This window comes from Calonectris borealis, chromosome 18, assembly GCF_964195595.1.
Source record: "Calonectris borealis chromosome 18, bCalBor7.hap1.2, whole genome shotgun sequence".
NCBI lineage: Eukaryota > Metazoa > Chordata > Aves > Procellariiformes > Procellariidae > Calonectris > Calonectris borealis.
Genome location: NC_134329.1, coordinates 8,612,123 through 8,628,332, shown reverse-complemented (window position 1 = coordinate 8,628,332; position 16,210 = coordinate 8,612,123). Strand labels below are relative to the sequence as shown.

The 16,210-nt window shown below is 42.0% G+C and overlaps 1 protein-coding gene across 4 annotated transcripts; it reads right to left on the bottom strand.

The window, feature by feature from the left end:
* Window positions 1-792: 792 nt before the first annotated feature.
* ANAPC5 (anaphase promoting complex subunit 5) lies at window positions 793-15,170 on the bottom strand. Of its 4 annotated transcripts, none has more exons than XM_075167727.1 (17): window positions 14,900-15,167; window positions 14,720-14,799; window positions 13,830-13,939; window positions 13,230-13,425; window positions 11,929-12,010; window positions 10,408-10,509; window positions 9,048-9,238; window positions 8,018-8,099; window positions 7,163-7,252; window positions 6,040-6,221; window positions 5,434-5,569; window positions 5,121-5,195; window positions 4,208-4,329; window positions 2,944-3,051; window positions 2,287-2,434; window positions 1,523-1,685; window positions 793-1,125 (listed from the first exon to the last, which is right to left on the bottom strand). In XM_075167727.1, exons 1-17 carry the CDS (start codon window positions 15,101-15,103, stop codon window positions 911-913), a joined length of 2,286 nt encoding a protein of 761 aa, XP_075023828.1. In that variant the 5' UTR covers window positions 15,104-15,167; the 3' UTR covers window positions 793-910. The 4 variants fall into 4 exon arrangements, with proteins under 4 accessions (XP_075023828.1, XP_075023829.1, XP_075023830.1 ...); XM_075167728.1 differs by having other exon boundaries at window positions 11,929-11,995; XM_075167729.1 differs by lacking the exon at window positions 14,900-15,167 and adding an exon at window positions 14,419-14,496 and having other exon boundaries at window positions 14,720-14,802.
* Window positions 15,171-16,210: the final 1,040 nt, after the last annotated feature.

Sequence of the window (16,210 nt, the reverse complement as noted above, 5' to 3'; positions counted from 1 at the left end):
TATCTGCCAACAGCCACGCTGCAACACTAATTAACGAGATGTGTAAACTAGCACTGGACTACCCTCGTTTCAACCACATCTTAGAGCTTCTCTCTTCCTGCCTTACCTGGCAGGGCTCCAGCCACACCACACCTGAAATGAAATTTTCTTCCAAAACGAGGATCTAATTGCTAGAAGTCAACGGCAGCGTATCGGATATTGAGTTTGTAGTGATCTTCATTTATTCACCCATAAAACCAGAGCAGGTAAATTACACGCAGCGCCTATGGAGAACAGGTACAATAAAAACATTTCAGCTGAGCTGGGGCTTTTTTTAGCACTCTTTACTTTTCTCAGCCACTCTTTGCACAAGGACACGTGTAACAACAATGCCAGGACTTTGCACCATTAGACCTCTCCAGCTGAATCCTGTTTTTTCCCTTCTGCCAGCACCATCTGTTTCTACAGAGTAAACAGCAACTGTAGACAGGTTAAACGCAAGGACATGTTTTAAATGAGACTCCCCATTCTATACCGCTTAAAATGAGCGCAAATGAGCTTCATCTACATTTTCCACTATTTTTTATACCCAAGGGTTCATAAAGCCAGCATTGATTCTGAAAATGTCACTACTAAGAACAGATATTATTTCATCGTGACTGTGCTACTCCCCTCAGCGTGTTTATAATGCAGTCAAGAGAGTCTTTTCTTTTTTTCCCCATTCAATTCTTATTCTTAATTTCAAGTACAGAATAAAAGTGAAATGGGTGGAAACCTGTATTTTCCCTTAAGTCATTACAAACAAAACGCCAGTTTGTTCAATAGAAGAGCATGATTTATTGGCAGTTATTTTGAAACACGGATGACTGAATATAATAAAAAGACATTTGTAAAAAACCAGGAAAACAAACAAATCTCATCTGTAAATGCATCACTTGAAGGCATTGATTAAGGGGACACCATGTGCCGGCAGTTCCTGGTGCAACTGACGGAACAACATGGCACATTTGTTCCTTTCCTGGGTCTTGCCGAGGGTGTGGAACAGCCGGGCTTGGAAGTAGAGAACATCTCTGAGCTGCTCTTTGCAGTCCACTTTGGCAAAGTAAGTCTTGGCTTCATTCAGATTCAAGATAGCAGATTCCAAAGCTGTGGAAAAAAGGGGGACAGTCACATTTCAGATAATGTCACAATAACAACTCCAAGCAATGCAGCTCAATTCTAAGGAGCCCAATTATAAATTCCTCAGCTTTTCAAAACAATTTGTGTCTTAGCAACATGGTCTGTCAGCTAGTTTCTGTTATCAGCCTTTGCTGCAAAATACGGGTGTGAAAGTATGCAGATAAACAAGATTCCATTATAAACACTGCATCTGTTGAATAACTAATTCCAAATTAATTTTGCTATCCAATAACTAGGTACGCTCTGCTGTGTCATTTAAACTTTTTAAACAGTGATCGTGTAGCAGGACTCCAATATATACACTGGTTTGCACTTCTCAACTTCTGAGCGCAGTTTCAGCAAGGAGAATTACCCTTCACACTACCTTCAATCTTCTTTTGTGGAGTGTAGGAAGCGGCAGAAGCCACCTGACATTTGGCCACCAAGAACATGGCACAGCCTTTGTCCAGGACAGCTCCGTGGGCCAAGACAGGTTCTATCGCCATGTGCAGAATATTCAGGGCTTGTTCAGGAATGCCAAGGATCAGCTGAAAGAGAAATACTTGCTGGTCTAATACTGGAATCCACTGGTAAGAGCAGCTTCATCAAAGACGACCAACATAAGCCACATCTGTTTCTAATAACGCAATGCACCACAGACAAGGATGCAATTTTTTTCCACATAATCTTCTTTTAAATCAAAAGTTATTCATAGAAATGAGCTACTATCTGAAATGATTAGGCACGGCTTCTCCACTGCAGCCAGTGCTGACAACCACGTCTCTGCCAGGTCAGAATAAACAATATAACTGAACTCCATTACAAGCATTATTTTAAACTCAAACACATGCCAAACTGTGCTACTAGAAAGCCAAAATATTAGCAGAAAAAAATAACAACTGAAGAAATGAAGGCAGAGCCAATTTATGCTTGCCTGCTTAATTATATTCAAGAACGACACAACTTAGTGATTTACACAACTTTTATTAACTTCCTCAAAAGGTTTTACATTTAGAACATACTTCTTCAGAATCAATAATTTAATTCCAACAAGGTTGTGTTCTTAAATCTCACAGGAGTAAAAACAGTATCCAGATCCCCAGAATAAATGTTGCCCTACAGCCCTGTGAAAACACAGATCAGACATACCTGGGAGAAAGCCAAGTTCAGCACGGTTTCAGAAGCCAAGTACTGTAGACTGTATTCTCGGGAGAGGGCAAGAGCCTGCAGCAGGACAGGCAACGCTATGGTATGACATGAAGATCTCCAGTAGAGCTCTGCTATTGACAGCAGTACACTAACCAAAACAGGGGGGAAGAATTACAAACATCTTTTGATGAAAAATGTCCACTTGTTTCCCAAACAATTATTCCATCCATAATGGTATTGATTTTACTATGAATTACATTACTGATACACAATAAACTTCAATTACACCCTTAAGAGGAGATGCCACCGACATACAAAAGATTAAATAAGACTGTAACTACTCTGAAGGTTAGCACAAAGGTACAATTACGCACACACATTTCTATTTCCTATTTATTTTGGATGCAGTGTTTCCTTCTTCCGTAAGTCTTCATGGAACTCAAATAAGTTTACTACCTTTTACTTTACATATTAAAGATGACTAGGTTTCAATTCCACAATATTTTGAGGATTCCTCCATACCATAATTACTAAATTAAATTATTTTGTAATCTCCAAATCATAGTAGGTAGTGAAGTCTGAACACAGACAAATTGAAATGGCTGATTCTAATCACTGCAAAGTGGCTTTAATACTCTGAAAATGAAACATTCTTACCTAATCACCATCTCCGTGTTCTTGATTTTCTGGCAGTGGATCAACAATTTCTGCAAAAGTTTGTGTGCCTCTGACATTTGATTTTGGGCTTTCAATACAATGGCTTTCCTGCCGTGGTAGAAAGAAAACATCACTGATCCTATTTTTATATTTTAGATACAGCTCTGCTCTTCAGAACACAGTAAAATAGGTCTCTGGTTTGTGACCTCTGTTTCTTGTGAATGCAGAATGGCATTCTGACAAAGTGTACGCATGCTATACACACCGGCAGGGGGAAAAACAGGTATCTCCGACTCCAACTGGACAACTCACAGGCAGAAAAAAAATCAAACTCATAAACCAGCTTTAGATAGAAAACAGGGATTGCCAAAAACAGAGGCCAAACAGGCAGCAGAAGTGGGAGGGCATGCAAGCTAGAAAGCACAAGTAATTATTGGTAAGAAAAACAGGTATGAGGTAAACTAGCTAAAATTGGCTTGAGCTAATAAGGGCATGGAGCAAGAGGGAAAGAGCGAGAACAGGGAAATAAGAAACAAATACATAGCAGTAGGGGATGCGTACAAACGCCCTGAACTGAGTAGAATATTTAAAGATCAGGGAAATCACACACAGTCCAATTCCAGAAGGACAAGCATCAGGTCCCACAGCTTGAATACCGATCTTCCAACTTACTGGCATTGGCTATGTTTTTAGGTGTTTTGCCTCATTGAAAATCAACAAGAAATTGCTTTTAACAGTAAGTTGTTTTTCATACTCACCAAATAACAAGTTTTAACCCTACCTATTTTAACACATCATTCTCATTTAGAAACGAGAACCCATTAAGGTCAGAGAAAAAATCATATTGTTCCATTTTGTGATGTAGACACTAGGACACAGATGAAGACGCTCAAGCTCAGACTAGGCCTGAGATCCCTAGCTGTCTGACATAAAATTCTGCTTTGTGCTTAGGTGTGACTACAGTTACCATGGCACATTTTGAAGAAGTATTTTGTGTTCTCACGACAGATCTACAACTCTAGAAGAACACCAACTTCAGCAGTGCTATTCCCGTTCTTAAAATGTCCAGAGAAACAACTAGAAATTATTATTGCAGGACATACTCTAATGGAATAAGCGCTACAGGTTAAACAACATGACCGTAATTAGTTCTGGAAAGGGAAGAACATGTAAGCACATGCGACTGCCAGCAATCATTTTGCTAAATTTTTCATTCTCTTCACGGGACACACCTGCAAGTGTATGCAGATTCATGATTTCTTACCTGTATACGCCTTCAATGCTATTAAGTGCTGTAATTCCTGCTACAAGAGAATCTGCTATATGATATCTGCCATCATTCATGGCTCGCTCAAACTGTATTTTCTGATCAAACAGCATCCAAAGCTAAACAAAGAACATCCAGGAACAAGTTTTAGAAGTTGTGCATGCTCATTTTCTAATCCCAGGTTAGAACTTACTTTTTATTTTCCCCCGTGGATATTTATGTCTAGACACAACTAACTCCACTGTCCAATTACTGCATTTACTGAATTACTGTCCTCAATGGAAATGCTCAGGTCTGGATTAACGTTTCAATACCAAAGCTCACCTATTTGACTGCACTTTAAGTAAAAAAGCTCTTTTAAATCATTACTAATGCTTTGAAACAATAGACTTGTTCTATAGCGAAAAGAGAAGGACTAAACTATATTTAATGGAAACTTGAACATTTCAATGTAAATACTGTCTTATAGCCTCATGTGTTAATGTGTTTCCCAGAGTCACACAAAACCCAGCCTATTCTCTCAGTTATTTCTGGATTGTAATACATCAAAATAAGTAGCACTAATTAAACAGAACTTTGAAGCTCCAAATCAATGCAGAGCATTTAACTCGTATATGTGCTCATGAAGGAGATGTATATTCCTCTGTCAATGACATTTCTATTTAAACAGCTTTTTCTCAGGAGGCTATGATGAAATAAATGTCTCACCAGTCTTAAAACAACAGAGGCATCTTTTTCATGCTTTTGTAGAAGAGTTCGCGCTGCACAGCTTCCCATGAGGTCATGAGCCAAGTGAGATTATCAAACGTATAGCCCAAGGCATACAGAGGAAAGAATTCAGATGCAATGGAATTCAGATCCTATTGTATAACAGTTACATAATTTACAGGCTAAATTATAAATATTCTACCTGTGCATGCTGACTGTTGGGAGGGAATCTTTCCTTTAGGTGTTTCAATATTTCAGAAGCAGCTGCAAAGTATCCCTGTAACACAGAAACAGCACTCTGATTAACGTACGCTGGGGCAAAGCACCACTCCCCTCGATTTCAACACAACCTTCGTGGAAAGAACTTGCCAAGCAAAAACCCTGTGTTTTCTTTGCCCCCAATGCAGACATTAAAGGCAGAACAAAACAGGAGTCAAGTCTCGCACTCTCTGTCAATAACACCCACACGTCCTCTCACCCAAATGACATTTTGTGCAACTAGCCATAAGACTCACCTGCTCTGCGTGTAGCTCGGCCAGGTGACACAAGACTACAGCAAAGGACTCCGTGTTATTCTGCTGAACGCCCACGTTCACAGCCTCCAGACTGTTCATGCTCAGCAATGTTTGGGCTTGTTGAAATGCCATGGTGCTTGTGCAAGAGAAACATCTTTTAGCTTTCAAGCAGCAAACAACAACCATTTTTAATCTATGGTCTTGTTATGACAGTAGTCCACATTTTCTGGTAAGCCAGGGGCCTGGGGGAGAATGAAACAACTGCTATCCAGGAGCTCTGGACTATGCAGGCACATCAAGTACTACACAGCGAAAGCTGCACACAGTCTAAGCACAGAGATGCTGAAAATGGGGGCACAGGAACAATTTATGATCTATTTGCCACTACTAAATGGAAACTCAATCTTTTCTCCAGCATGAGTTTTAAAGGAACACAAGAGAATGGAAATAATTGCACTCAGCCTGTACTGAATCACAGTCTGATTGCTTTATTTTAGTGCGCTGGAGAGACACAGTCACTTGTTACACCTATATAAATAACTCAAAATGCATTATGTGCTAACAAGTACAGTGAGCTAACCCAAGAGTTCAAAAGAAACAAAATACCTGCGGCCGTATAATCTCCAAATGGCAGTCTTCTGTGCCATACTAATATCAATAAGCTCTGACAAGCTGTGTTTCCAGTGCAACAGATCAGAATCTTTTAAGGCATCCATTAGTTTGTTGGCAGCCTTTCCTGCAAAAGCTCTTTGCTGAACCAAGGACTGTATTCCCAGGGAAGCAAGGTACTGGGAAGAAGGAAAAAAAATACCAACAGCATTGAAAGACAATACAGTACACTACACTTGCAAATTATACCAGAGCAAGAGTTCTAAACTAAGAAAAAAATCCCAAAGAAAAAGAGGTGATGTTATTCAGCACAGACAAAGGAACACTGCTCCAGGCATTTCTTTAAATACCCACTTATGCACACCCACACATACGTGAATGCCATTTTGTTAGATGTGAAAGGTAATTTCCACTCCCCCACACAGAAGTCTTGAAGAGGATGACAGGACTTGTACCTGGATTTCTGCAATGATGAAACAGCTATGAAAACACAGAGCCTTCCCTCCCCTTCCCCACCAAGCGGCCATGTCTGCTCTCATCTCCCAACATCAGCAGTTTAGTTCCTTTTAGAACAATTCTCTTAACAAAGAGATTGCAGATTTTGGGGAAGACAGAACTAAACATTAACAGCCAACAGATTCAGGGCACAAAACTATCTAAAGGGAGGGCTGCCTTGCAAGATTTCACAGCTGGGACAGAGCCATACAAGTAAACATGTGTTCAAAGCCCTGCCAGAGGCATCAGCACTGCGTTTTAGGGAAGGCGGAGGCATAAGAACCTCCCTTGAGCACCAGCAGATTGTGCTGCAGGCCTAAGGCTGAAATGGTGCATGGGGCCAGGCTAGTAGCCAGAGGTTCTTCTGCCTGAAAAACAAACAAGTAAAAAGGAAAAACAGTGAGCCTTGCAATAATGCGCTGGCATTAAAGCAACTGAACTCTGGTTTGTTAATATGAAGAGTAAAAATAATAGAGACAGCTAGATTTTGGAGTGTTAAAATGGATTTGTTTAAATTCAATTACATATTTTGAACAGACCAGCCACAAAACCCTCCTCATGCACACTCCCCTCACCACAGGTGTTTCTCCTAGAATAAAGTTAAGGATAAATGAAATGGACTTACCGGCAAACCAAAATGTAAAGATTTGTTTACAGAGTGCTCCAGCAGAACACAGCTATCGAATATCTTCTGCTCCAAGATGTACAACCAGCTCTAGCAAGGGGAAAAGTTAAAATCTCATTGCAAATACCTAATGGCTGCAGCACTTTTAACTTCTCTTACTTTTTGCACAGAATACACAAAAACTCACTGGGAATACAACCACTCTTCAGAATTAATACGATACTAAGGAAACCTCTATTAAATACCGCACAGCAAATGTATCAAAAGTGCAGCTAGGCTGGGACACTGGCTTGACAGCAGTCAACGCTGGAGGTTCAGAGTAATGCACAGAAACCCCATTACACAGTTAACTGTGGAAAGCAGTATCTCAGGAGTTTGATACCATTGATGCCAATTCATTGTAACAATAGTGTTAATTACAGAACAAAATATAGAGGAATCTAAGTCTTTCCCTCCTCCTTTTTGTTTGCTCAAAAGAAGGCTGATTACTCTTTGAGAATCCAACAGACAATACGGAGGAAGTTTATGAAATACTTCGTCTCTTTAAAACATATAAGACTAAACTTCAAGTTGAGTACTGGGATTTTTGTACTCTAGGATCACAACTTCTGTTTAAGAAAGTAATCCTGAGTTGCAACAAAACCATCCCATGATCTCCCTACAGTTTGTTGCTCTGGGTGACCCATCTGCCAGAAGCAACGTCACCCCACTGTTGGACAGTCAAGTCATATTTAAATTACTGATGCGTTTGATGAGGTATTACTGTAAGAGTAGTTCTGCAACAGTTCACTGAGCAAAGGCTCACATAACACAGACAAAGGTGACTTAGCCTCCGTTTCAACACAGCTATCTTACCAGGCAGTGCTGCAAGCAAACATGGTCGTTAGACTCCTGTGCAATTCGGATGGCTTCCTGAAGTGCGAGTTCAGCCTGTTGGCTATCAGCAAACACAAAGGGAGAACATATTAGTATTCCCACAGTGCTTAAAACGCAGCATTATGATGCAGAGGAATATTGACCTAAATTATGCATATCGCACTCAGAAGATAACTCTGATTTAACAGACGGCTGAGAAAGTCTGTATTTTCCTCCTAGCACTTCAGCAATATATGCTAGTCTTGAGGATAATAAGCAAGATGGTACCTGCAAGCCACTACAAAAATGCAGCTGTAGCCCCTAAGCGGGCTTTCAAAGCCTGTACATGCCAATGTGCCAAATTATTGTTTGAACAGGGGCAATGTTAAGTATCTGCCTGTGTAGAAAAGGTTGTTGCTCTCAATTTTGCAGATGGCCTTCCCATCTCCAGTCCTTTTACATGATGCATCCAGGCAGCAGTCAATAAATGCAAACCATATATGGAGATGGGTAAGCCAGCTTTATCAACAAAATAACACCCACCCTTATGGCATTTTAAAATTAAAAAAGCTCAGATGGCTTTTTTTTTTTTTTTAATTATTCTTTTTCCAGATCATCAGCTCTATGTTGATTTGAATGTTAACAGGAAACCAACTACACTTTCTTGAGAATATAGCTGAAAATAGGCATTCATGTCCACTGACCTTTCTGAGGTCATGGAAATGTAGCAATTGAGAACTTAAATACCTAGGAAACAGTTGCAACCAGACACAGACAAATGTCAACTCTTACCCTGTTGTAGATAGCTCAGTTATTATGGAAACCAAATAAACGTCAAAATAAAAACAAACCAAAACAAATCAAGATTCCAAGAAAATTCCAGCCCAACCCAGCTACAGCTGTTATCAAATTAGAGAAAGTCTCTTCTTCTCCCGAACAGATTTTCGGAATGAACAAAAGGTCTATCTATCAGCACTTATGAAATGCAACACGATGAATTTTAGTTGTGTGGTACAATATATTAACTTACTAATGGCCAAACCGACAGTGCAGTGCAGCTAGATTCAGAGCAGCGTATCTCAAACTCCGACCGTAACCTTCATCCCCATTGCTTTTGCTTTCTGCTCCAGTGAGAATTAAACGGTCAAAATAATGAAGGAGGCTGTGTGTTGAACTGAAGACATCTTGCACTCTGAGGCTATTTAAGTAGCTTAAATAATGCTAAAAATTGAAGCAAAATCAGCTTTAACTATGCAGAACTATTAAAACAAAGTTTTTGTTTATAATTACTATGTATCTTCTTACTGCCAAAGGCTGCCTAATAAGTGCAACCGTGAAATACTGCATGGCCGGGAAAGTGCTTGATCAGAAGTTGCAGCGATACCAACACTACCCATGCAGAATTTCTGTAAATCTTGGATAAAATTGGTTGTTTTCCCTAACAGGATCTTCCAAGTGGTGTCCCATAGGCCAAGATCTGGCAGTCAGAATCATCCCACCCAGCCTGAGACCTCCACATAGGCAGAATCCCTGTATTTATGGGCTAAGCGAGAGTGGGAATGGAGGCATGAGTCCCACTGTGTCTGCACTCAGGAAGATACTCAGAAGCACGAGCACTGCTTCCAAACACTGTGCAGATAGAAAGCAGATGCTACACCGATGTATTTTCTTCTTGGCATTGAGACACAGGCAGGACAACCCTTTATGTCAGACAAACAGAACACGGGAGAGGACTTCTGGAGTTGTGAAGTCCAGCCCCTGCTATGGCAGCCCTTTCAAGGATACATCTCCAAATGGGAGCAAGGAAAATCCTGTCTGCCTCACCCTGAAGAGGAAGAGTTAGAAAGCAAGGCAGGAAAGAGTTGACTGGGAACTCATGGAACTTGCTCAAGAATAAGTTGTCAAGGAACAAGGCAAACGCTCGCAGCACAGGTCTAGAACCAACTCTCAATGTGAGTTGTCTATTGCTTTCAGTATAAATTGCTATTAAGCACCAGAAGTGAACATCAGTAAGCAAAATCAACAGGAATCGCACTTAATACTGATTTTTAAACCATGGGAGTATGAGGCCTGAAATTTCTTATGAAAACGTATGCAAAAAGAAATAAGTTTTAGGTTTAGTTCAACAAGAACGCACTCACATAGTCCCACCAAAATTAAGAGGATTATATCTGTGCATAGAGCTAGACATGTGGTGAAGTACTTAGCTTAATTAAGGTTTCTGTACCTTCAGGAGTTTCAGTCTGAATTACTAAACATTTACATGCAACTCGCTCACATTTTTATCATCTGCTTATATTTCAATATAGAATAAATTACTCCCAAATAATCCCATCCTAGAGATAAGAAATCCCTTTACAACCATTTTGGATGAAGACAAAGATACTTACTGCTTCAGCAAAGTCTGGATTAAATTTTAACAAGTTGTTCAATTCCTTTTGTAAAGATGCTGGAGTAAGAGCCTTTGTTTCATCATTCTTTAATAAAGAAGCCTGGAATAAAAATTGAAAAATAAAAGTAAGATAAGTAACTCAATCTGGAGGGTTTCAAATGTATTTTGATACATGCTTGTCAGTTTGTTGTCTGCTTGGAGAGAACATTAAAGAAGATTTTGTAACAGCTCTGTCTACTATGACGCTGAAACATCAGTGGCAGTTTTATTCTATACTATATTACAGCATTCACTTTCCAGAGATCAGAGAGACCAAGTAAAATAAAAGCTTATTCAAAGGGCTGTTTAAAGGTACTTAAAGAATTCTGTTTAAGTTTCTCTTTGAAGAACTAATACGACAGATCGCTCACTGGAATTACATGTATCTTCTCACAAAAAAAATCAGGAAATTAAATAAAAGTAAATCCATAGTTTGCTTTGGCAAGTAGATCAATTAATAAAAAATTACAATAATCTAGTTACTAGAATCAGCATTACTGAATACTGAATAATAAAAAGACTTCAAATTTCAGAACCCTCCTAAACATCCCGATTCCTCCATAATACTCTAATTAGGAGGAAAAAAAAAATTTATACACACCGGTAACAGATACTCTACATAAATCACACCGGCTAAAAAACACAGTATAACAGAATGTCACTGCAGTTAAAATCCATACCTTGCGCCAGATCACTGCAGTCTGTCTTGTCTTCTCACTAAACCCTATTTCTAACTCTACTCCTGGATAAGGGGTTCCCTGTTCTGCGTGCGTAGGGAGCAACTGGAGACAAGACAATCCAGGGGCCAGTTACTTGATAAACTGAGCGTATAAGCCCAGTTACTGGTGGAATAAGAGAGAGCGCACGCACGCGAGAATGTACGTGTGTATATATTTCACACTACGGGACCTTCTTCTTCATCAGCCAGAGAGGGGAACAGGATAAGATAGCATGCTCAGTCTCACCACTGGTTGCGCTGGGAGTCATGGAGTTGCAGGAGCCTTGCCGCAATCAGGCTACTGGATTCAATAACCCCTAACAGTAAAGATCCTAGTGGGACTGAGAAGTTACTTTGACCTTTTAAAATGTATATGAAACATCACGTATTATACTTTTTTTTTTTTAGCAAGCTATTCTAAGCATGCAGCACATTTACTGACATTTGTGCCCATGTGTATTTCTGCTCCATTTTGTATTTACCAGCTGGAATAATCAACAAAACTGCACATTTAGCAAACATCAAATCAGAGGCAAGTAGTCAGAACGGAAGTGACCTTCTCAGAATCAAATATCATCATATGGTGTACATGCCTAGATAAAACATTTTTAGCCCCAAGTGCTCATACTGAGCAACTACACGCAAGATATCAACAAATCTTCAGCAGATCTAAGAAAACATCATGTCCGACACTGTGGATAAAATTGAAGGTGAAATTCATGTTATGGATTATTTACTCAACTTTATTCCGAATTAACATACCTGCTGAGAAAGAAAATACTCTGCTTGTTTCTGGGAAAGAGGCCCACTGCAAGATATCTCTTCTTCCCTGATAAGAAGCACTCTGGTTAGAAACAAGGGCAATGAAATAAAATACAAGGAAATACATTTTATCACACAGTCACACTTTTGCTTTATAAAGTTTTATGAGATATTAGAGCTCAACAGCATGAAAGGAAACTAAAAGGAGAAAACTTAATAAAGAATAAAGTCTACTACATCGAAGTTTGCAATCCAAATGATTTCACACAGTTTAGCTGTAATCTTCAACCTGCAGAGACCGTGGTCAATATGAATGTTACCCTAAATACACGTGAAAACCCAAAGAAAAACAGCAGATAGAAGATTTGGGGTTGACATATGCAAAAGGCTTTGTTCTGTTTTTCCTTTCTTCTGAAGATAGTCACAATGAAATGAACTGGCACTTTGGCCACATACATCACTCCAGAAAACTGCTGTTCTGCAAGAGCAGACGGAAGTTTATTCCGTGGAAAGACAGCAACTACAGCATACAGCCAGACTCCAAAAGCTGTTAACTGGCTCATGCTGTAGCAGAGCATGTGCAAGCACAAGTTTATATAAAGACAGTTTAGAAAGTACATTTTAAATATATGGATACACAAAATGCTTTCAGGAATATTCTTTTCACTTCTTTAGTGGGTGAAAAGTCTCAATATTTGCTTCTCATTTTTGATGTAAATAGACGTAAGTTCTTTTATTTGGAGAAGGGTGAAAAGATAAACCAAAAACATCAAGCTTAACTTTTCCTTAGTGAGCAATCTTTCCTTGCTGGAAGCAGAAGCGACCCCTCCAACAGCTTTATCACATCACACACTAGCACGACCGGAGAAGTCATTCAGCAGCGGGCTGTACAGAAGGGAACTGTGGGCAGTATCTGGCTTTCAGCTTGCGATTCCCTAGGTGAGCATGAGAACGGGGCACCGCCATCTTCTATGAGACACTGAGCAGAACTGTTGCCATTTACAAGCGTTACCACATGGTGGCACCAAGGAAACGGAGAGCCCACCCAGCTCTGCCAGTGTGTGAGAGGCTTTAAAAAAAATACAAGATTACAGTACTCTACATCTCAGTATTGCAGCTGAAGACCTTAGTGATAGGACATGCACAGGGCCCAGATGAGCATTCGTGGAGTTTGGAATGTTTAACAGGAGTAGCATCTTGAGCTGGACAAAGCTTAACTTTACTCTGATATGTACAGAGGCAATCTGAAATAAGACTAGTTCTCTTAAGAAGTGGGAAAGACTTTAATATTAATATATCACCTTAAAGGTACATCAAGTTCTTCTTTCTCCATTTTCCCCTCCAGTTCCTCTGTATTTGTCAGTTCCATGTCACTCTCATCAATTCCATTTTTTTTCTCATCATTTTGAAAGTACTGCTGAAGCGCAGTGTAAAGTTTATAGACCTGACTAAAAGAAAGCTTATTGTATGCCAAGATCATATGGCGCAGAAACAGACCTGCAAAGGAAAACATCTGTTATGACAACTGTTGTAAGGTTGCTGTTTCAGAGAGGAGACTAGAAATCATAATAACCAGAAGCTTAAATCGCATTATTTAATTTTGCTTAAGTGTCTCATCTCAGCCTACCAATTGATAAAACTCAATTTTGCAGAGTGTAAATCTGATATTAATTTAGTGGCAAATCTCACAGACTATCTGATCACAGAAAAATTGTTAAGATCAGCAAGATCTGCACAATATGCAAAATTATTGGTTAATATGAAACATCTGAGCAAGAGAAAAATCATATTATGCAATCTTTACACCTCCCCAAAAAGAAAAAAAAAAAGCTGTATCCTGAGCGAATTACATCGATGATCGATATCACATCAAATATAGCTTATGGATAATAATTAGTTACCTACTACACTTGTTTTATGAACTTCTGGCTCTGTCCCTGTAAATGAATCTGAAAGGTCATCAAAAAATTGTTCCATATCTTTCAATTCTCCTTCTGCCATAAGTTTTAACCTAGACAGGGAAAGAAAACCACATTTTTTAGGGTATTAATATTATACATCAAATAAAATATTCTTCTATTTCAGGCATAGATGAGTAAACACAAACAGAACCAACTAGTAGCTAATTCATTACGCCCAGAAGGTTTTTAGACTCATGAGCCAAATCAAAACATATTAAGTATTAATAATAAGCCAAACAATAATCAGGTTTGAGAATTTTTTTCCCTTTTTAAACAGTTCTTTTAATAAAGAGAACAATTAGAAGAGATTTATATTCTTCTAACAAAACAATTAGGAACCCAAAAGAGACTGATTTTTAAAACTGTTGCTGTTTGGCTCGTGTGTCAGAACTTATTTATGAGAACTAAGAAAACTGTAGAAGTACATTTTTGCTCCAAACGTATGACTTTTTTTTAACCATACATTTACACATTTCAGAGCCCTTCTTAATAGATATCAGAGTAGACACAGATAACACAGAGCACGCACCTAACGGCTTTATCACCTTTTACGGAATTACTGATTGTAGCGGCAGCGTTTTCACGCTTTCAACACCAAACACAGAAACTACAAGAGGGAAGGAATTAACTGAACAACGCAGGCGGCTCCTCAGCCTCCAGCAGCAGGGAAGCCCAGCTCGCAGCGACTTTGTGCCTCCCGCCACCACGATCCCAGAGCGGGGCCCGCTGTCCGGCCCTCCGCAGCTGTCCCCGCCTCCCCGGTCGCACGGACCCCGCTTAAGGGTTTCCTGAGGGCGGGCGGGGAGCGGAGACCCGGCCCCGGCGCCCACCTGATGTGCACGGAGCTGGCCAGGTGCGGGCAGGACTCCTCGATGGCCTTGCGCAGTCGTGACAGCGGCATGTCAGGGCCCTGGGGAGGAGAGCGACATGTCGCGATAGGCCACCACGCAAGCAGCCCCTTGGGGTCGCCCTCCCTCCCCCTCAGGGCCAGGCCCAGGCCCGTCCCCGACCTGCAGCAGCGGCAGCAGCAGCCGGTTGAGCCTCCGCCGCTCCAGCAGGCCGAGCTGCGCGCCGGCGCGGCCCAGCTCGCTCAGGAGCACCAGCAGCGCCATCTTGTAGGGGGTGACCCAGTCCTTGATGCCGAAGACGTTGGCATGCACCACGCCGTTCGTCATCATCGGGTTGAAGTAGAGGCTCTCGTGCACGCTCGCCATGGCGGCACCCGGCCGCCACCGGCCGCCCGCCCAGCCGCCCCGTCGCCCGGGAAACCGGCCTCGTCCGCCGGCCAATCGCCGCCGCCGCCGCCATCACGCGGGCTGCGCCGCGGCCAATCAGAGGCGGAGCTGTGCGCCGCCACCGCGGGGCCGGCTGGCGGTCCGAGCCCAGGGCAGACGTTCCGGGAAGACAAGGATCCGCGCGGTGCCGCCTGGAGGGAAGCGGGCCAACGACGGGGACGCCGCCCAGGGCGGTCGGACGTGCCCTCGGAGCCGCCACCGCGCCGCAGCCGTCCAGCCAGGCTGTGGACTGTGGCGAGCTATGGCCGGCGTCTGCGCGGGTTGGCCACAGCCCGTTATCACCAGCGGCTGGTCACGTCTCCTCCACTGACACGGGCCTCCATGCTGCTCCCGCACAGCCCGTGGGGCCTGTGGGGACCGCGGCCGGCAGCTCGGTGGGGCCGCTACCCGAGCCATGACCCCGTCAGGTCTTGGGGACCCTCGCGGCCCTTGCGGACGTGCCGCAGCCCTCTGAGGAAGGCGTGACCGCCACCGGCGTTGTCCCAGGCAAGGTCGGCCCCGCGTGTCCCGGTGAGGAGCCGCGCTGAGGAGCCTGAGGCGCAGCGGCTCGGCGAGGACACGGCGGTTCTCCGCAGCCGGTCACGGAAGGGGCCACGAGGGGATTCGCTGGGCCATTTGGGGAGGCTGATCTGCGCTCCGATGCCAGCATTTCCTTGGCGCAGCCGGAGAACACCCGGGAGTGAATTCTCTCCTGTTGGATTGGATTTCTTGCAAGTTAAGTGTGATGCAACAAAGATATTTCCACACAGAAGTTTTTATTTTCTCAATAATTTGTTAAAGTACTTCATTCAGGCGTCATGTTCCCAAAGAAAATACTCCAATTATTATAATAGTGCTCATTTTTGGAAGTGAGAGCACAACAAAACTCGACATTATTGCACATCTGCATGTCCCCGGGGATTTCAGCTGAGTTGCTCCTGATTCATCCTGGGGGTGGTGGGAGCAGGAGGAGGCAAATCAAGCGTGGAGTAATTTTCTAGAATGCATTTACATTTAAGAAACTTAACGTTGCAGTTACTTGTTGCA

Bases quoted from the DNA above. Each gene is read 5' to 3' on its own strand.
- ANAPC5 (XM_075167727.1), bottom strand. From the start codon at position 15,103: ATGGCGAGCGTGCACGAGAGCCTCTACTTCAACCCGATGATGACGAAC. The intron at 13,940-14,719 runs GTGGGCGCCGGG...TTCCCTGTCTAG, and splicing joins GCCAGCTCCGTGCACATCAG to GTTAAAACTTATGGCAGAAG. The intron at 13,426-13,829 runs GTAACTAATTAT...TTTCCTTTGCAG, and splicing joins TCATAAAACAAGTGTAGTAG to GTCTGTTTCTGCGCCATATG.